Consider the following 22,210-nt stretch of genomic DNA (forward strand, 5'->3'; position numbering starts at 1 on the left):
TAGGAAAAATAATACCTCAATTATTAATGTTTCGCAAACAAAATGTTGACGAAATTAATTCGTCAATAACCTGAAAGTGAAGAAAAACAGTTTAAATTTTAGACCGCTGTTGTGTAGCACAGAGCTACTAAGCTGATATACAAGGTGGTCTAAAAATCTACACAATCCTTCAGACACTTGCGATAGTCGAGAAAAAATGTTTCGAACAAATGTTTATCAGCTTTCGATCTACTACAAATGGCAATATTATGAATTACAAAAAAAATTTCACTTCGATGAAAAATCAGGTCACCTTTATATTTTTAAATGGAACAATGCATTTCTTTATACTCCGTTCGATGCATTTTTTAATTCTCTACAGGAAGGCATTGAGGTACTTGAGTTGAAAAATGATTATTTTTAAAAATATGTTAGCTTTAATGTCGTAAAATTTGTCGTATAAAAGAGCAGGAAAACAAGTACTACTTTATCTTTCGTTGACTTTTATACGATGAGTTTTACAATATTAAAGCTAAAATATCTTGTAAACTAATCATTTTTCAACCCAAGTATCTTAATATTTTCTTGCAGGGAATTGAAGAATAATAGTATATAAAAAGATCTATTATTCCATTAAAAAAATAGAGTTCTGGACTTCTCATGAGAGCAAAATCTTTTTTAAGTCCTTAACATTGCAATTCGTAGTCGACCGAAAGCTGATTAACTTTTGTTCGAAACATCTTTTTGCCCCATTGTTATCGGAAGAGCCTGAAAGATCGTGAGGACTGATTTTTAGACCACCCTGTATATATACATCTTCTTAAAACTGTACTTAAAAATGTTTTAAGTCACTGCATAAATTTAGTAATGCGTTAGGCTTCAGTTTAGTTTAATTTCCATCAAAATAATAAATTGTTTACGTATATATTTCACGTGAACGTTTCATTATATACCTACTTATTATTTATAATTATATTTACGCTTTTCATGTATCTAATTTTCTTTTGCAATTCTTCATTAAGTTGACTGGCCGTGGTGAGATATAACCACTGACGCAAATTGAAAATAAGCAGAAAGCAGAATATGCGTATCGAACAAGAAAATGTATTACTATATATCACAGGTCAGTTTTTTATTTAGAATTAAATTTTTATATATATCAACCGATTTAGTGGCTTTAATAAATTTTCAATAATCAACGTTCCTGCCAAAAGAGTGCAAACAATGAAAACAATATTTAACGAACGAATGTTTCTATAACGATGAAAAAGACTGCTGTTTTGATGTAAGTCACGACATTAAGGAATGCTGATACGATACTTTAGGGCAGGGAAGAAGATTGAAACACAAGACATGTGCATAATCTCACGTTACAGATGAGGTATATCTATTATTAAATGTGTAATAAATTTTTCTTGAAGGCATAAGACGAAACACAGAAAATATTAAGAATAATGATACAACTATAAATATCATGTCTACATGTCTAATTCTTTCTGTGATACGACTAATTCGATACTTTGACTTTTCATTTTTCGTCTGTTTCCTTTCTTTTTTTTTTTTTTTTTTTTTTTTTGGCGCAATTTCGCGTCTCGACATTGCCGTACATAAATAAAGCTATGACCAGCAAGTTTTATCCTTATAATTCTATACCTTTCTAGTCTCTCCTACACTGATTTTCTTTGTTCAAATAACGTTAGAGATCAACAAGATTTCGAAAACTGTTTATTCTTATGGAATTAAATAAATGAGCAGCTTGCATAAATGTCTAAGTAGATATTCCCAGTGTAATGCAATTGCGAAATACGCGACATTTTTCCCGTTGATTCATACTCTGCTCGTTGTTACTATTTATAAGAGATGAGTCAATAACAGGAACACAAAGAAAGGATATTTTCACTGGGTAAAATGAATAAAAGTGATAAAGAAGCAACATTTTCGTGGGAAATTGTAATAATTATAATAAATACATTTTATGTACGTTTTTGAAAGAATCTAGTTCGAACCTCATGTCACATATTCTAGGATATATGTATTATCTATGCATGCCTATAAAAGTAGGCAAAAAAATATTTCTGATAGATTAAATGGGAAAGAAGTTAGATTAATCGCAGTCTGTGCAAGAATATACGTATGTAATAATAGAGTGATAATACAGAATAGTCGATATGTGGAAATTCTGGACTATCAAAAATGTCCTTCCAGTGCAGACCGGTCCCATAGTATAAGTAGCAGCAAAGAAGATAAAAAAAAAAAATGTATCGAAGAAACGCGAATGAGGTTGGCTGCACAGTTGCGGATGGAACAATGTTTGCCAATCTAATGGAACCTGCATCGTATTACGTAATGATCGACAGTAAGAGAACGCGCGCACCTGTGTTGCCTTTTTGATTCGTGGCCTGTTGCGGAGCACCGGATAAAGGATAAAGTTAATTTCCACGGAATTTTTCGTCAGCAATTTGCCAGCTCTTCGAACTTTTCAAGCCTCTTGAAAAGTTTCAATCATAACATCTAGTCGAAGATTTATCATTAAAAATGAGCAGGAAGTGTCCAAAGCATATGTCATTGCCTAATTTCGTTTAAATATTTCCAACTAAAGTATAAAGTTAAATATTACAACACATTAATATGATACATATTAATTTTAATATTAATTAATATCATACATATTGTCATGATACTGATTACAATCTGCAAATGCAACGATATGATCAAAACACATATTCAGAATTATTAATTGGTAAGTATTATTTAGGGAGTAATTGTAAAAAATTGCACGGAATTTGAGGATAAACATTATTCAAGATACGAATCTAAGAAGTCGGGTTTAAAGGATTTTTCTTTCACCAGGTGCAATTGTAAAGCATGGAAGAAATTGTTACGTAATCACTGCAGACATGTAAATTCATATTTTCGTGGATGTAGTTGAGAAATGAAACTTTGACTATTACTTCATCTATTAAATATTCTAGAGAATACTATGTTTTGGATATTTCATATATTTTTGCAATCTACAAATTTGCTACAGCTGTACGAAAATTTGCAATCAAATAATTACTGTAGGAGTCCCATATACTACGCTTCTCATGAAACGAGTATTAATAGCAATCGATTAAAAATTCACCCGAGTATTCGATTCATGACAGATAAGTTCCCAAGTTACGACTCCAAGAATGACACATTTCCACATAAATTGCAGTCATTTGACCCAAATGATATATACCCATTATAAATCCAAGATAAATGTTTGATTGATGGCTTAATATTTTGTTTTTTGATTATGTCGTGTTCTGTTAGAACAAAGTCTTGTAAATTTTATTCCGTAGATTCGAAACATTGAGTAAGTGAAAATATCAAGTGTTACAATGGAACATGTTATCTGTGTTCATATATTATTGACTTTAATCTTTTATTCGTTATCTATTACAAAAAATGTTCTACTTATAAATACATTTCTATCTATTATGTATATACTGTGGTAATTTATTTAAAATACCTCCGTTACATAATCGCACAACGTAATATCGTAACCACGCTAAATGTTATTTAAAGGCATTTTAGAACTATTTAAATATTTTCATCGAATTCTTATGAAAATGAAACTTGATCTTTTGCGGGCGAAAGAAACTGAAATTTCGTTTCCAAAACAAATATACTTAAATATGCATTTTTCTGATGATAATAATTTGTTATATTCTCTACTTTATTTTTCATATGTGAATATAAAAGCTTAAAAAAAGATATAGAACATTTTATATATGTATGTATAAGGTACAGATGATCTTGTGCGTGTAACTTAAATAATTTTTGCTTAAATATTAATCTTTTGAAAAACATTGACATATACATTTATTTATTTAGACTTATTTGCTAATTGTTTTAACTTATTTCAAAAGAAATAAATATTATTCCATGTAAATTTCTCAAATTAGATAAAATCCTCTCATGAATAGTTGACCTTAACACTAACCTTACCAGGCCTGGTCAAATGCACGGTTTTAAAATTTAATTTAAAATTGAACATTCATTGTTATTTCTTTTGTTCATCTAACTTTATATAAATTCTTATATTATTTGATTAATCAGTTTCTCAATTTTTATTAATATAAGAATAAATTATTTCTTTCTTTATCAACGTCCCACATCATGTGTTAATGAAGCATTTTAATTAAACTGCTAAAAAGATGCCTGATATAATACAAACAGGTCACATAATTTATTTTTAGATCCGTTATATAATTTTTCAAAATATGATGCAATTAATCATTCTCTAGAAATAATTACAAGTACTATTATGAACTATTGTCTGTAAAATAGTTTAATATTATTGTGGAAATACATATATTCTACGATTATATATTGTGGCATATATATAGAAAAATTATTTACAACTTGTTTATTAAAACATATGTATGAATTTAACACAATATCCCTGAAAAATTGCAATACTCTTTTGTTTTTTCTTCAAAAATTAAAAAATACATTGTGCTATACGACCAAAATCACAATATTTCTCGTTCATTTCTGTGTTTTAATACACAGCTTAAATCTATAATTTACAAAAGAGAAATAGAATGAAGATAATTAAGAATACAATGTACTGAAAGCGATCCTCACATAAGTACAGTTTTATTTTAAGAATATAGCTAATGATGCCTGTTGATAAAATAAGGCATTAACATCACTCATCCCATGAAATAATACGTGCAAAGTAATTCAAATAAGAATGCCGCATGCGACGCTCATGATTCATCGTATTCTTGTCTCATACGCAGAGTTCCTATATCAAGGGGTTAACGAGAATCAGAGAGAAAGCATAGTTTGTTGCCCGTACGATGGGCAAATCTGAATGGATGGTAACAAAATGCATAGACATCACGCGAATCAACTAACCTTCAGGCTTAACGCATACTAAGCAGGAATCAAATTTGTCTTTTATTAAATTTTTTTCGAGATCCAACGTCTAACTAGTAATTTATCGTAAGATCATTTAGCGTAATTGAATCTCCGTTAGAATCTCGGAAAATCTCAGACCATTTAAACGACTGAATCTACTAAAGCAATTTTGCTAATTTTTAAAAGTTGGAATGTAGCATTAAAACAGATAAAATAAACATGTACCTATGTATGTGTGTTATCAATTGCGATTTTTGAAGAAAAATTTGAATTTATCAATATCTCAATTATTTTTACCGATAGAAAAAATGGTTTCAAAACGAAACTAATTCTTCAGAAGAACGAACATTGTGATATAGTATGTATAATTGGTTCAAAATTTCTCGAGTTCTCACGCTTATCGATATTTTTTTAAATGTCTTTACAAGTTATTTTTACTTTTATAAAAAAAAGCTATTAAGATATTTGTGTTTGAAAACAAATAGTTTAAAACGTATTTTAATCGTATATATTTAACACGTGCCACCGAAATTTTTAATGAATCAATTATGTGTATAACGTGGAACTTGTTGAATATAAGAATTGGAAATTTTTAGGTGGTTTTGTAGCTCTAAGATACGATGTATTTATTTGCTAGGTGACCTGATATTTCTGCATAATACTGTACATGTATGTACAAAAAGACAGACGAGATATTTGGTGCATAGATACAAAAGTGTTAACAAAGTTGAGGAAAATTACAGCATTTACGAAACGATTGTGCGTTGGTGGACAAGCTCTTGTTTGTCTAACAAATAACCGAGAGCAGTAGCACGCTTGGCAAGGCCAAGAAATGATAAAGATGACTAGTCTCTGGGATAAAGTGAACGAGTGGACGGTTTTCTTGTTTCCTTAAATGGTGTCGACGTAATGACTCATCCATCCAGCGTTATTTTCATGCAATTGACGTAACATACTCGCGGTTGGACCGTTTTAACAAAACCAACAGCGCACCTCGTTCGAGCACAATGCACGCACAACCTGTGTGCGCTCTGTCCTTCTCCTTTTTTCACTTTTATCACGCCTATAAAACACTAGCTGATAAGCTGGCTAAGCTACTTTGCTAAAGAACAGTCGCCGATATCTCTTCGTTTTGTAGTACAGCTCTTTGCTTTACGGAACTCTTAAGGGCAACGTCATCGATATAACGTGTCGAAACGCACAGATAACTCAAACTCTCCTGACGGACTTGTGCTTCGCCCGATAACGATCTTGCCTTCTGCATGATATATTTACGCGAAGATGATTACATCGTAGATGGCGATCGAACCGTGGCTGACTCGAGCGTAAATAAATAAATACACCGGCTCGCGCCGGTATTCGAACGCTTGTAGACATTGACTTTTATGAGTAGTATTACCTATGTACGTTATACTTACATGTTTGAAAATTTCATTGACACTGTCAATCACTATCTTGATTATGTTGGTCAGTTGTTCGAAGTAAATCTGAAGGAATCATCCGGTTTTTCTTGAACCACTCAAATATTAAAAACAAAAAAAAAATGAATGATGCGAAAAAATGCACGACATTCTGATGGACCTATTATGCTCTTGCGTATTTGACCTTGCAGTAACCTTGAAATCTTTTATTAAAAACAGAAGATTTTTAAATAGATAACTGCATTTTTTATTGCATATCCTTGTAGCTAACAGTCTGACGTTTTCCAAGCACTACCAACTCTTACTCTTGTCACCATCCTTATAACTAACTCATACTTGAAACTTTATGATTTGACTACACTTTAAACTTCTTAATAAACTAACTTTAAAATTCAGCCTGTTGTCGGCATTAGCGTTGCCCGATGTACACTACGGGGACGTATAAAGACGTTATTCGTGATGTTACTAAGTGCCAGTGTTGATCAAAATTTTACTCGAATAACAGTAAACGAATAAAAATAAAGAATCAAATGTTATTCATCACTGATGAATAAATATCCAATCGAACAAGTACTTATCTGAATAAGAAATTAATCGTGCAGGAATTTGCCTAAATAAAAATTTGATCGAATAATTTATTCAGATAGAATTATATATTATATACATATTAATATTAATATTTTATATTATATTATATATATTATTATAATTATATTATTTTCGCTATATTAATTATATATTCTTATTATTATATTATACTTTATTTTAATATAATATTTATATGGTACATCAAGGGTAGATATGGTACTGAACGTGAGAAATATTTTCAGGCTACATTGTTGTAATATTTTATATGTTTTTGTAACTAACTTTTTTCAAATGACAGATTAGAAAGTGTATCGTTTCTTGTAAATTATTATTTGATAAATTAATAGTGAGAATTGTACCGGTACCTATATATACTTATACACAATTAAACAGAACAATTATTCGTATTATGCGAACAATTGTGCAATCATTAATCATAATAAATATAGAAAATAATTGTTACGAGTAACAAATAATTATTCCACTGATACGAATTTATTCCATTAATTATCTTGGATAAATATTTATTCGAAACAATTCGAATAATGCCCAACTCTACTACATATTCGTATGGCAGTGTAGATGGACAAGCGCGCAATTTTCTAACGTTTCCGAAGCAGTCAGTACGAACAAATACTTTTAGGTAATACCTAAGTATTCCCTAAGGAATACACAAGTTTGTATTTTCTTGAAAATATTTGACTGTCAGCTACAAAAATATGTAATACAAAATGGAAGTCTCTATTTAAAAATTATAACGTTACCTTCGTAGCAGGTTTCAAGATCATCATAAGGTCAAACACACAAGATACATAGTATATCTCCGTGGATATCGTGCAATTTTTGTCTGAAACATTTTTTTGTATCATTCATGTTTTTCGAGACATTTAAGCGGCCCGAGATAAACCGGACACACTCTATATAGAAGTAGAAATGACGAGATATGCATGTACATATTTAGTAAAAGTATATGTACATTTCCCAGAAATCATAAAAGCGTTGAAACATATTTTTAAAGTATTTGTATTTAGAAATTAGTGCACAAGATGAAGGCGAAGAAAGGCAAATTTTTTCAGTAAATATGTAGATTACTGCAACTGCGATAGAAGATGTAAAAGAGCAATTGAAGGTGCAAAAATCCAAGTCCACCTTTTACAAAAATTTGACTCCTTGAAGTTTTATATATTTTTATATACTGATCGATCGACGCAAGAATCGGACAAGTCCAATGCATTCATAACAATTTTTGGACTTACACAATGTGACCTTTGGAAAGAAGAATCAGCTATGTCCTGGACTTGTCCGGCTTTTGTTCTAATATATAGCGTTAATGATGGCATTAATGTAGCGTTAATCTGTCAGCCAGTGTTTCAAACGTTTAGTAAAAATATCCTGTTAATCGCGTGTCTTTTTTCTCGTCGATTCAAAACAAAATATTTCACTTCAAATTCTCAGCATTTTGGTCCAAAAACTTAACCTAAATCTAAATGTTGGGAAAGATAGGTACATTTTCCAAAAATGTACGAAGTACCATTTCTTATATCATTTGCCATACTAATGCCTCGCTAAGTCCGAAATATTAGTGTAATAGCTTCAACAAGTTGTACTTAATTCAGTTTCATTCAAATTTCTCACAACATTAAAAATCTGCACTTGCCCGATTTTTGTACCAAGGTCTTCAATTACGAATGTCGCTATCAGAATCGTTTCGTGTCAAGGAGACGCTAAAAAAAACGAAAGTACTCTTGTATCGCGTGTCCGTAGTCCAAGAATTATTATTTCCATAAGATCTCGAACAACATGAATAATCGCGAATGACGCATTGTTTCATTTAATAATAAATAGATACATATAATCCTGCATGTACCGAGAAAATCCATATGATACTTACTGAAAGATGAGATTTTATATCAACAGAAGATTGTAGCGTGATGTGCTCTGTTTCATTAACGGTGCTAATTCTCTCATTAAGCTGTTATTTCTGACAGATTGTGAGGACTTAATTATTAAGATATGTATAATTAACAGATTTGTAAATCAACCAACAGATGTTGAATTAACAAAAGGCTATTTCCAACAAGATGAAGTAATCACACGTGCGTATCTATAGTATAAGACACGCTTCTAATAATAGAAATTGACAATTTTCTTCGTCACTTAATTTTTTTCTTTCTTTTCTTTTCTTTTCTTTTTTTTTTTTTTTTTTTTTTTTTTTTTTTTTTTTTTTTTTTTTTTTTTTTTTTTTTTTTTTTTTTTTTTTTTTTTTTGTAGCTCGTAAATAGTCGTTCTTTCTGAAAACGAATCCTCATACGTAAAACCATTAGTCTGCACTTTTGATTTATTTTCTCATAAACAGTTATCTTCTTATCGGTTGTATCACCATCGCTGGAATACCTTGTAATCTCCCAAAATTGCACCGTTCACCACTGAAATTTTCTTCCAATTCTTTCACTATCCAATTCTTTAAGTTTACCGTAAAATTGATAATTTCTATCGTTATATAATAACCAGTTGCTTGAACGCTATAGACGATTATTTTTAATAATTTCTTTAAAAAAAACTTGTTTCGCAAGATACAAAGTCCACACATACGTAGATGTAAATATTCAGAAATAAATATTACGAATTAGAATACATAGTTAATGAACGAATGTTCAGAATCGATAACGAGAGACTCACTCTACAGTTCAGTCTCCCACTATATAAATAATTTTTTCAAGCATTAAACATTCAAAAATGTAAAATCTTCCAATACATAAATATAAAATAAAGTTGCGACTCTTTCAAAATTTGTTATTTCTTTTGGCAACGAATTGTTTCATTACTGTATGCCTATGGTTGTTGCTTGCTTGATGCATATGAAAATATTCTAATAAATAAATATAACATGAAGTTTTTACTTTTTCCAAGTTTCTTAATTCTTCTAGCAACGACTAGTTTCATTACTGTCTACATATGGTCATTGTACATATGAAATGATGATTATTTAAACTTTCAATTTTACGAACCATATTAGATTAACCTTTATAATTTATTAATTTTTATTTATTTCACCTATTAAACTTTATACTATCGTCGATAAAATATCATAATAAAGGAAAGGCAAGTTTGCTATAAACTAGGTATATTCGATGTTAAAAAGATTTATAACGTAGATATGAAAATCTTATTAGCTATTATGAATAATCAAAATATTCGTTTAATTTTCTTGCATGACGAAACGTGTCATGAAAGCTGTTGAAAAAATAAATTTGTCGTTTGGAAGAAGTTAGAGAAAACCTGATTAAATGTCTGATACATAGATTATTAAAACACTGTAACAATTTCGTTTGGAGAATTTTTAAATTCTAGAATTGATAAGTTTGATAAATCTAGGATAATAAAACTAGTTAAATTTATTTTGTTTGAAATACATGGTGTTCTTGAAGAAACTACCTGCTATTAAAGTTTCATTTAAAAAAGACATTTTGTATACACCAACCCAACAAATGTAATTTATTCCATTTCGAAATTACCTTCTCGCAATTTGTTGGACGTCTTTTTTAAGAGCAACTTACAAAAAGACGATAATCATCAATGCTTGTCTAATATAGCAAGGAGAACCAGTCTTCTTGTTTACATAACAGTTTCTTCCATTCATTTCTCGAATAACACAATGTATCTTAACAGAATTGCACTACTTGTACGTACGAATTCCTTGTATCTTCACAGGCTGTTATTTTTTCTTTTAGATAAATACGAAGGCATGATGAATTCCTATACCAATTTTAACGTTACTCAGACGTTTCTATGAAGAAAACAGCGAAAAGTATCAACTTAAAAAATTGGTAAAATTGCTATATATGATAATTTATGCATAAAATTCTTCCAATCTATTTCTTTCTCCTGTATCAGAATGTGGTAATATTTCGAATCAAATCTTGTACAAATACACACACACACGCACGCACGCACGCACGCACGCACGCACGCACGCACGCACAAGAAGATGTTTAGCTAAGGAAGATGTTTTATTCTATTACCACTTTTCCTGTTTAAGATAGTTTTCAACTATTTCCAGACTGCAAATTTTTATGCAAATTTATATTTTCACAATTGAAGAAACATAGAACTTAATTAGAGATTCGTTGTATCTATTAAAAATTATAATCCTTATTGTATATGTATACCTGTACATGTATGCATATATTTTTTATATAAATTTTATTATGTAAATTGTGCATTACGTGCGCTCACACGTACTTACATGTATATACTTCGTTTCTGTACAATTGTATTGTATCGTACAGCGTCTAGATTTCGTAAGATACGATGGTACATGCTGTTGTATTGGTTGGACTTGACAAGGGAACCGATACATGTCGATTTCGAACTTTGCACAAGTGTTCGTTAGACGTTTCTAGAAATATAGGCATAATTCGTTCGTGCCTGTTTTTTACTTCAAAGAAATCAACCCTTTTATTCAAACCAGACCACCTCTGTAGGTGCTTCTAAGTCGTAAATGACAAAAGATATCTAAAAATGATTGAAATAAACGTTATACCGTGTCTTGGCGCGAAAAATTTGTTGAAAAAAAATCATTTCTTCTACGAAAATTCGATGAATAAGTATGGTATAGTATTGTATGTATTATATTGTGTATCTATATGTATACGTAATATAAAATAAAATTTCACTGCAAGCGTCTGTATATTACAGCTAATCTCGAGAACTACTAAACGCATTTTTATGCAGTTCTCACCATTTATCGAATAAGATTTAGGCGTGTGAAACGTTAACATATGACAAAGGAAGTAGAAATCTAAAATATGAGTCAGAGACTAGAGATGGCGTGAACTGTTACTTGTGAATCACGACTCGATCACGTTCGTCTGCAATCAAGGGGATTTTTTACAGCAATTTGTAATTTTTCTTGATCGCTTCTCATTGATAAAGGGCATAACTGTTCTTCGCACGAATCACGTAACTTGTATATTTTATATTAACGATATCAAGCGAATATTACGATTTTAAAATAGAGAGGAAGAATTAATGTTTTATTCTTTAAGACACTAATATAAAATGAAGAAAGGAAAATTGAATTACTTTTCGTTTTTAATACTGAATAAAGTAAATTTACGATATATAAAGAAAACTTAAGGCAATTTTAAATTAACGTTATATGCAGATATCTCTATGCAAGCTATATGCAAGTATTCTGTAAAAAATAATTCAATCAGGATCGAGAATTGCGATCACCCTGAGCAAATTCATTCGAGATAGAAAAAAACTTCATTCATCATGGTCGTGAATGAAGTTAGGTCACGACCATGATTCTGATTCTACGATTACTATGATAGATCTCCCGTTAGTGATCTTACACGCCATCTCTAGTGGCAATCGTTTCACGGACTATAGAATGCCTAGCAACCCAATAGAAATTCAGAAAACTGTCAACTATGTTACTAGAAAAGATTATATAATATATAATGTTGCGGGAAAAACCTGAGTATGTAAGTACCAACTAGTATTTGTACATAAATCGTGTTTATTGTATAGTTTTATACATTAATATATTGTATAGCATGCGTATAAATGGCGAATATTTGTTACATATTCAGGAGGCTAAACAGGTTAAACGAGATCAAGTGCTTGTAACCTCATAGCGGACCCAACAAAGATTAAACATCTATTTATTTATTTATATATATATATATATATATATATATATATATATATATTTATTTATTTATTTATTTATTTATTAAGTTTCATTCAATTTGTGCCTTCTTACATCCTTACATTTCGCATGAATGTATAAAAATTCGTAGTCTGATTATTTCCAACACTGTACTACTTTAAATAAATATCATTTTCTTCTTCAAATCTTCTTCCACAATAAAAATGCCTTAAAAAATGAAACAATTCTAGAGGCAGTTGAAGAAGAAAGTGGAAATTTGTGGTTTATGTTTTATATAGCTTTAACCGCAAGAAGTCTTTAACGGCACAAGCTGTTTCCTTTCAATACTGTTTTTAGCTCTCCTCTTTTTTTTTCTTTTTCTTTAAGCAACAGAATCGAAAAAATATGCATATTCGATCAATACAAATCCCAGAAAAAAATATATTCTCCGTGTAACTTCTACATACATTTTCCAATTAGTTTGAAATTTTATCCATATAACCATGGCAGTCTTATTATAGCGCTAATGAAATTTCAAAATGCTTTCCACACACACACGATATGTATGTATATGTATACAGCTACGTATAAAAGTCTTCTACATTTTCTAGCGAGCCACTATAGCTATAAACAGTCTGTCATCAAACAAATTTGAGAAGCGACGACCTATTTGCCTTTCCTACCGTTTCTCTCGATCCGAACCCCCCATTTCTACACCGAAGAATCTCGGAACGTGAGAAAAGCAAGTCCCTCTTCCCGTGGCTTACCAGGTCATCTTCAAACTCGTCGTCGTCCGTGTCCGAGTCGGAGCGACCTCTCAGCTTTCGAACTTTCTTTTTCACCTCTTTCTTCACCACCCTCGTTATTGCATTTTCCGGCTGCGGGCAATCGTTCATAGGTTGTTAAAGAAAAAGTCTACCAAAACAACCAATCTAACCGGACATCGACTAGCCGCCTCCATACTAGGATATCACCTAGCGGTTAAGATAAGTTAGCGATACATTCGTCGTTGGTCCTTTTAGTACCCGGTATACTACTTGCCAGAAATACACAGAGCAGATAGACCGGCTTCGTTTCTATATTTTATTACATTCATTTTATTGCAATGCACTAACGTTTCCGGCCGTAGATCTAGATTCGACCTTTCACTTATATTCCAAGCTTTGTACTGCAAAAATATTAAAGAAAGATATATTTTGAAGAACTTTCCTTGGGTATTATATCAATTTTATTGATAATGAAGAGAAATCAGATTTAGAGAACTTCGATATCGAACGAAAAATTCCATTGTATGGAATGCGTACAATATAAGAATAGCGTTGAGAATGTGTTCTCGACCATTTGCTCTTCTTTCACTTTTTACAGTTAGTTTCGCCGGATCTGTGAATCGAAAAATATAACTGCTTCGTTTAAGGAAAATCGTTATCTTTGATAACTGCAGGCTTCTGCTGATTGAAAAGTAATTGTTATGCTTGGAATTGGTTAAGAAGAAGTCTATAATTTTACTTTGAGAAATCGGTTTAAAAAAGCGAAAAGAAAATTGCAAGTTTGATCGTAAATGTCATTTAAATTTTTAATTATAAGTAATTAATAAGAAACTATGTATGTATTTTGTAATTTATTAAATTATAAGATAATTATAATTCCAATAAGATATTTATAATTCTAGTGAAATGTTTTCAGCTGAAATTTTATATTTGTAATTACAAACGATAGGATTGCTTCAGTACTCTATGCTCTGTATTTATCGAGTATTTCTGGCATTTCTTATAAATTAAAATAGAGTATTGAGCCTTAGGAGGAACAAATTCAAACATAATATTGTTTGCGAGAGATATAATCTTTAACAATACTCTTTTTGGAATACCTAATTTAGAAAACAATGAATATCTAATTTAAAAACATTTCTCCAAACGTTACTTGGAAAAAAGCGTCACACCTAAAAGATAGGTCACGAGCTTTCTCTTATGATACTGGAAACTGATGCCTAGATTTCTCATTTTCATCGTTTATTGCACGAACTTAATTATCTAAGTACACCAGTAATATTCGATGTAGATTAAGGTACTATACCATAAAGTTGTTTAAAGAATGTATTAATTTACTTGATATTGAAATAATTAATAAAATGAACTTTTTTCTCTCAAATCACGAACTGCATTTAAACATGTGTTAAAAGTAACACTTTTCAGAAATACAATTCGAGTAATAAATTAAGAAGTACTCAATTGATTAGATTAGATAAGAGGGAGAGTATTCGTTCATTGCTTTTTTAAAAAGTGACTATAAGTAAGAAAAGTATTTCAGAATTGTAGATAAACATGAATCAACCCAAATATTGAAAGTTAAGTTTAAAGAAATTTTTAACGGAAAAAATATTCACTATATCCTCAAAAATGTATCAAAATCAGTATAGAAGTTCTTATTTGGAAACTTATATAATTAACATGCACGTACTGTATTTTTTTACTATATGAATAAATTTACAATTATTTAATAATGCAGACAACGAATTTAAAATGAGATATAAAAATATTAGTGAAAAATTTATAATTTGTTAGTTGTAAGTAATTTGTTAGTTATAAATAAAAGCTGATTTCACAAAACATTATCTCTTTATCAAAGCCTATTATATCTTCTTACGTTCAACTGAACTTCAACAGCAATATCTATTAAACGTACAGTAGTTGCTGAAATTTTTTAACTTTGTTCTACAATATCTTTTTAAAATGCTTTCAAAATTCTTTGCAAAATCTATATTAATGATTTATATTTACATTCCTAATACGAAAATTCCAATTAATGATGCTACCCTACAATTTTACAAGACTGTTTGCAAAATTCCACATATTATATAATCCGATAATTTTAAAGATAAAAAAGGCAAGGCCGATCCTTTAGGTATGACACAAGTTTAGTTCGCCTCAATTTTATAAAGTGAAGAAGAAATTTTCAAACAATGAATTTTAGAATTTTTCTGCAAATAATTTTCAAGAAAATCAACTTAATTACAACAGAAATGAAGTGTAATAACAGAGTACCAATACTTATTTTTGTATCTGGATCTCCTAGATTCAATTTTTCATTAATTGACACTGATTCAAATGTAAAAATGTATCGCTTCTTTCATTTTCTACGTAATGAAAATAACAGAATAATACAATCTATTATATTATGATTTCTACGAAATTTGGCCTAAAATAGCAATGCAACTTCCACTCTATTTATTGTTTAGGCCAACATACATACTACGATAAAAATACTTGTTATTATCTGCAACTGCAGATAATATAATTACGTCATCTAATTTTCACATCTGTCCTGCAGAAATAAATAGAAGCTAAACATATATCTTTACAGAAACTTCTATCCTAATTAGAGATGCCTAAGTTCTAGTAATTATTTTTAATCTCTAATTAATCGTATTAATGGAAATGTAAATACATAATTACGTGTACTTTTAAAACATTATATGCTGAAGTAGCATGCTTTACAATTTGAATAAAGTTTATAAATTTGTGATTAAGAGAGTAAAATTGTAATTTCCTTCTAGTTGCACTACGAAATAATGTAATAATTTATTAACGTTTCTTTATCAAAACATAGATATGTAACCATTAGTATTTGAACTTTAACATAAATTTATCCTTCACATAACAATAGCACGAAAATGCCGTTTTTCTTCGAAAACTCAACACTTATGTAATTACATATAATTAATCATACTTAATTAAGTCTAAAATTAGAGAATATCTTTCAAATAAAAGATTTTAGAATATTTCGATAGAACAAATGATAAATGATAATTCCATATAAGTGAAACATGTTTCAAATGGATTGTTCAATCTCGATTGCTTCCTACAAGATCATTATCCGTTAAGTTAGTTAAGTTAAGTTTTCTATATGTAGTTAAATCGAATTTCACCTGGCGATCACAAGTCGTTTTGATTTCCACGAGTTTCTCATTTTCCCCATTGGAAAATATGTTCGTGCGTCTTATTCTAAGAATGAGAACATGGAAAGGGCAAAAAAGAAACGACGACCAGATGAGCCGCAGTCGCCTAAAATTGGTCACGTTTAGTCGGCTCGCAGAAATGTTGAAACCCGTGGAAGAAAAGACGACAAGGAGACAATAAAGGTACATATACGCGAACGCGACTGTGTCAAGGTGAAGGCGCGTCTACACCAACCGCTTGGTGAAAGCAAATGGAACATCCACTTGGTCGTAACTCGTAACTGTACTTGAAATCACGCGTCGGAAGTCCGTGATTCCGGGCTGAACTCCGTTTAAAAAAAAAACCCAATCGAGAATATCATGGCAAGTATATTTTTGAAAGGAATAATCGGAATTGTTTCTCGTGATTATTTAATTTCTCCTATATTTGTCGTGTCTGCCTGTTATATTTTCAAAGCTAATAGTTAAAACGTAAATCATCAAACATGCCAGATTAAAAAAAATTGTTTCCATCTCATACCTAAAAGAATCTGAATCAAGAATATCGTGTTAAGTACGATATCTTTAAAAGAAATGATCAAAATAATCATTTTTCATGGTTATCTTCCATGCATTTTTAAAATTATCTATAATAATAATTAAGACGTAAATGGTAAAAAATTAATGATTTATAATTTCGTACAAACAGCTAGGATTAGAATTGGAAAAAATTATTTCTATTTATATTAACTTAACGAATAGGTGTAATATAAATTTAATTGCAAAAAGTAATTTTGTTGTTAAAATTATTACTATATTTTGCTACTATAGTTTTTTGAACAATTGTTCATGTATAGATGCAAGATTACAAATGCATTAGAAAAGTTATTCCGAAGATGTAAATTTTAGGCAAATGAATAATTAATTAATTGTGATATGATAAATATAAATTATTTTTTAGGAAGAATAAAATGCCGGTTGAATATAAGATAAGAATGGATGCTGTAACCTGTAACTGTGAGAGAAGAATCGAGCGTAAAATTGAACGTGTGGTTGATCGTTGAACGTAACGAATTTACGAAAGTCGATGACATCAGCATTCGCCGTCACATCTCTCCCTAAGTTACTTTTTTTGTCAAAATGACACATGTAAATGCCTAAATTCAATCGACCAGTCATTCATTCCAGAATAAATAATTTAATTTTAACATTTACATAATAGTATAAGTACTTTTTCACTTTTAACTCCTAAAAATTGTTAAATAATTTTATAAAGCCGTTATATTGAATGATCAGTGATAAATTATATATTACATATTTTGCTTCACGTGTCTTACAAAAATTTATCTCGTGAAAGCAATTGTTCACTATTTCTAAATTATGATAAGTAATAGTATATTATCCATATACCACTAATGTATTTTATCTATAGAAAGTAGTAAATATGTAAGTACTTAATAAATAGTTTAATATTGACTATTGATTAAATACAGAGCCTATTTCACACCGAAGCAACTACAGAAGCTTTTAGATATTTGCAGATACATGTAGCTCAATTTCATATACGAAAAAGAGCCATCATGTACGATTAAAGGAATTATATAGCGCAATAAACAACCAGTCATCCTACCTTTTTATACAATTTTATCCACGTCAGATCGCCCTTATTGTCGGTATACTGGAGTCCGAAAAACCACACCTCACGCAACCCGATCGTTTTCACAACTTGGTCAAAGAGTTGCTTCCCGGTAGTCGTCTGCTGGATCGCGAACTCCAGTTCAGCGTCCATTGTCGTCACCCTGACATTCATCTTTACATATAAAATAAGAAACAAGAATCAAAAATAAGAAATTCATTGAAGTAAATTGAGATGTCACCCGGTAGAGGGAAGGACGCCACTTCTAACCCTTTTCCTACATGTGTATATAATCTCAGATCCTTCTCTCAAAAAAGAAGAAATAATTTATGAACACATGAAATATTACAATTCTAACCTATATCCTTCTGCTTTTGAAAATATTACTAAAGAAAGAATTTGAAAGGGACAAAATAGCTTACAGATGAACGCTTACCATTTTAGCACCGGCAACCATGGCTGTGAACTGCGATGATACGAGAACGTAAACGCGAATTCAACTGAGATCCGTTAAAACGATCAAAATTGATAAGTGACTGAGTATTGTGGCACCGAACGTGAATAATCTCAACAATACAACACTGGAAATTTGTAGATGTATTGGTCAAGACGAATGAACACTCGATACCACAAGATTTAACCGTCTGTCTGTCGAACTATCGACTTATGCCGGTCTCAAAATCTTAAGTCTCAAGTCATACAATGGGCTACTATGCTATGGGGCAAGTGCAGCCGGCAGCGTCTTTCCCCCCACTCCTTCCCTTTATAAGCTATGCATTGTTGTTCTTCTCTTTCCGAAACATAGCCAGAGCTCGTAAGAGCAAGAAAGAAGAACGAATGTGATCACGTGAGGAACACGATGCGCATAGCCAGAGCCAATCAGCGTTTAGTTAAAATACCGGGTGTACGGAAGGAAGTAATTTTTCGAGAACGGTTTACGTTTACCGACATGATCGGTCTTCTTCAAAATGAAACGTTCTAAAATAATCGAAGCATCTTTTGTGTAATAGTTACTTATATCGTGTCCTAATCATTTGTTCTTGTAAAATAGTTTTATCGCCGTAACTCGTTAAACGATGATTTCTTTGTTCAAAAATACCATAATGGAAGCATACCGTCATCACAATTTGAAGGGTACGTATGAAACTTTTGTTTCTTTTTTTTATTCTCTAAAATTATTCAAGACTAATACGAAATATGTTAAGGAATGAAGATTAGAAACTTATTAAAACTTATTAAAATTATCAATAATATCAATAGGGATAACTTGATCAATCTATCATATAACTTAAAGCTTGTTACTACTGAACTTGTTAATTATTATAATAATACTGTTTCACCTAGAATACTACTATATTGTATGTAAGAAAAATGTGCTCATTATCATTAACGTTTAATAATGTCTTTTTATTGCTAGAGACTGTACAAGAGTATACTACACATTTTTACCAATATAAAATTTAAAGTGAAGCTAATTTTAAAGAATATATTTTTTTTATAAAATATACCTACCGTTTTCGGCATTTTGGTAGCTTCCTTTGGTCGTCTTCCCGTGTCAAACAATGAAAATATCAATCTGTAACAAAAATGAATTATAATTAATAAAACATTATATTATTAATAAATTCTGTAATATCTGTATACATTAAATACTATAATACACATAAAATGAAAAAATGGAAATAAAACTTCCTCCAAATATTACAAACTATCCAGAAATGTTATGTTTAACAAGAATTCGCGAATATTATTAACATTTTTTAAATATTACTTTCAATGAGTTAGTACTTTTTCAATAATACATTGTAATATATTCCACAATCCTATAAAAAATGCGGAAAAGTATTTAAGAAATATTTAATAATGTTATAATACTAACTAACAATAATTAATGATAATAGAAAGAAGCAACATCATTGCTAATTAATATTATTGTGTAGTGACGGATCAACTTGAAATTACTGCAAGATCATTGTTAAAAAAACAAGTACATGTACATAGCGTGTTCATAGTCGAGAACTGCATACAAGTCTCCATATTGGAAGAAGAGACAGGTTATAATGTAAATCCGCGTGACCGACATCCGTCCGCAATAAGGAGTAAGGAGTGCCTGCGCACTGTGTCTAGCATTCCCCTTTTATCTAGGACCACTACGTCCATTGAACTGTTGGTATCTTCTAACTTTTTGTCAATGGCGGTAAAAAAGCTCAGCGGGACGTATCCGTCCAACTTTTCACGTAGCATGGAGATAGAAAGTATCTATTAATAAAGTCTCCATTTCCGACTACATACTGCGTCCGAAGTCCAAAATACTCGTCGCAAAATCTCTATGTTTACGTGAATGGCTAAAGCATGTTTTTCACGGCGTAAATTTCAAATTTTTATTTCAATTTATGGTACGATTTCACGCAAAAACGCTCAAATATATACATGTTTTAAACCTGAAATGTACTAGAAGATAAAAACAAATATTTCAAATAACGTAAATACATACAGAAGGTGTTACACGTTAGAAATTTCCACATAATCGAAGGAATGTTATGATGAAAAAGGATTCATGTTTCGAAATCTCTTCCAAGGTCATTCATTGACGCCAAATACATACATGCTATTTCAACGGTAATTTACATATCGATTATATACCTTTATTATATAATAGTACACGTTTTGCTATAATTTACGTAAAATCGAATAATATGTGTGTGTGTGTGTGTGCGCGCGCGCGCGTGTGTGTGTTATTATAATGTACACGTTAAACTATTTCGGATATTTTAATTACCGAAATATTCAATAAAAGAAAAAGATAATTATGGAAAAAGACGAGACACCTTCATTATGCATACACAATAGGTATATAGTATATAGTATATAGCGTGAAATATTGTAAGCTAATTGCTGAGATTGACTAGAAATGCGTAGGATTAACAGAAATGTAAGCTTGTAATCCTGTCATCCTGTCTCTGTCGTCTCGTTTTGCTTTAAAGGAAAAGACGATTGCTAAACAGTTCACGAGAGACCGGGCATTTCACATTACATTTATAGTATCATTCGTGTCTAGATAGCTGTAACATTAAATTATCTCAACATTTTATTCTACATATATAACAATTAATTATCTATCTACATTTACAGAATCTTTTTTTCATGGATGTGTTTACTGCATGGCCCTTTGTACGAAAAAGATATTGGAATGTAGCATGTCACCTTCAATGACTAAAATTATGAAGCAAATATATTTATAAATCTATTGTATGAATAGAACACATAAAATCAAAATGTCAATAGAAAAAAAGAATGTATTCTCATTAGAAATTTCTTAAGGATATTATGGTATTATGAGATGACATTATAACTTAAAGAAATAACCTGTATCTAGGTTAGTAATAGCAAGGTAGTTCTCAAGGAAAAAATAGGAACTAGGAAATAGGAAATTTGATAAAAACGTCTAACAATATTGAAACGAGTAATATTTCGAAGATAGTTAAAAAAATATTTGTTCTGAGATTTATACATATAAAATGTGTAACTGCTTAATACCGAGTTCCAATTCAATATGTACAACTTACATTATTGTAATTATAAGATATAAATTCTATGACACATGTGCCACACATTCACAGTAGGCCGGTGGCACTTGCACTTGCACTATATCCGTTAGAGAAAACGACAGGAAATTGTATGATCCACACCCAAAAATCCCGTCACGTTCGGACAATACTGACACCTCACTGATAATATGGCTGCCGCCTGCCCACCCGCTCGCACAATTTTCTTCGGGAGAAGGGATAAATCATGAACTACGTATATAAGATAGATGAGTCTACCATAGAATTGTAAAGTACGTTTAAAGATAGAGCCAACAAATATGTTCAATTTTTTTTTACTTATTTTCTTCTAAACTTCTTCATTATTGTTTCATATATGGTATTTATTTTTATTTCTATCTTTTATTCAATTACTTATAATTGAATATATTGTAACTTTCAGCTTTACTTTCCAGCATTTTTGTTTTTATTAGAATTCACTATAATTTAGAGTACTATCAGAGAAGTGCTATGTGTAATCTGTAAAATTAGATTATAACGTTATATGTACGT

At 30.5% G+C, this 22,210-nt stretch overlaps 1 protein-coding gene and 2 long non-coding RNA genes across 8 annotated transcripts in view; 1 reads left to right on the forward strand and 2 right to left on the reverse strand.

The window, feature by feature from the left end:
• LOC126866940 (moesin/ezrin/radixin homolog 1) overlaps positions 1-19,689 on the reverse strand; it is a 35,268-nt gene extending 15,579 nt beyond the window's left edge. For 3 of the 6 annotated variants that reach the window (XM_050620974.1, XM_050620973.1, XM_050620972.1), the window contains exon 1: positions 18,108-18,256. Coding sequence is in view for 2 of the 6 variants with exons in the window: in XM_050620969.1 (XP_050476926.1) it covers positions 18,108-18,287; positions 18,550-18,570 (201 nt within the window). In the remaining 4 variants the exon portion in view is untranslated. Of the gene's footprint in view, positions 1-13,310; positions 13,419-18,107; positions 18,288-18,549; positions 18,715-19,625 lie in introns of those variants that run through there. The other 3 variants (XM_050620968.1, XM_050620969.1, XM_050620970.1) reach the window with 3 other exon arrangements.
• LOC126867005 (uncharacterized) lies at positions 6-9,154 on the forward strand. Its single transcript, XR_007690130.1, has 2 exons — positions 6-2,719; positions 2,830-9,154. It is a non-coding gene; the product is annotated as an uncharacterized LOC126867005 (long non-coding RNA).
• Positions 9,029-13,304, reverse strand: LOC126867003 (uncharacterized). Its single transcript, XR_007690128.1, has 2 exons — positions 11,428-13,304; positions 9,029-11,362 (listed from the first exon to the last, which is right to left on the reverse strand). It is a non-coding gene; the product is annotated as an uncharacterized LOC126867003 (long non-coding RNA).
• Positions 19,690-22,210: the final 2,521 nt, after the last annotated feature.

The sequence above is a fragment of the Bombus huntii genome, chromosome 6 (genome assembly GCF_024542735.1).
Source record: "Bombus huntii isolate Logan2020A chromosome 6, iyBomHunt1.1, whole genome shotgun sequence".
NCBI lineage: Eukaryota > Metazoa > Arthropoda > Insecta > Hymenoptera > Apidae > Bombus > Bombus huntii.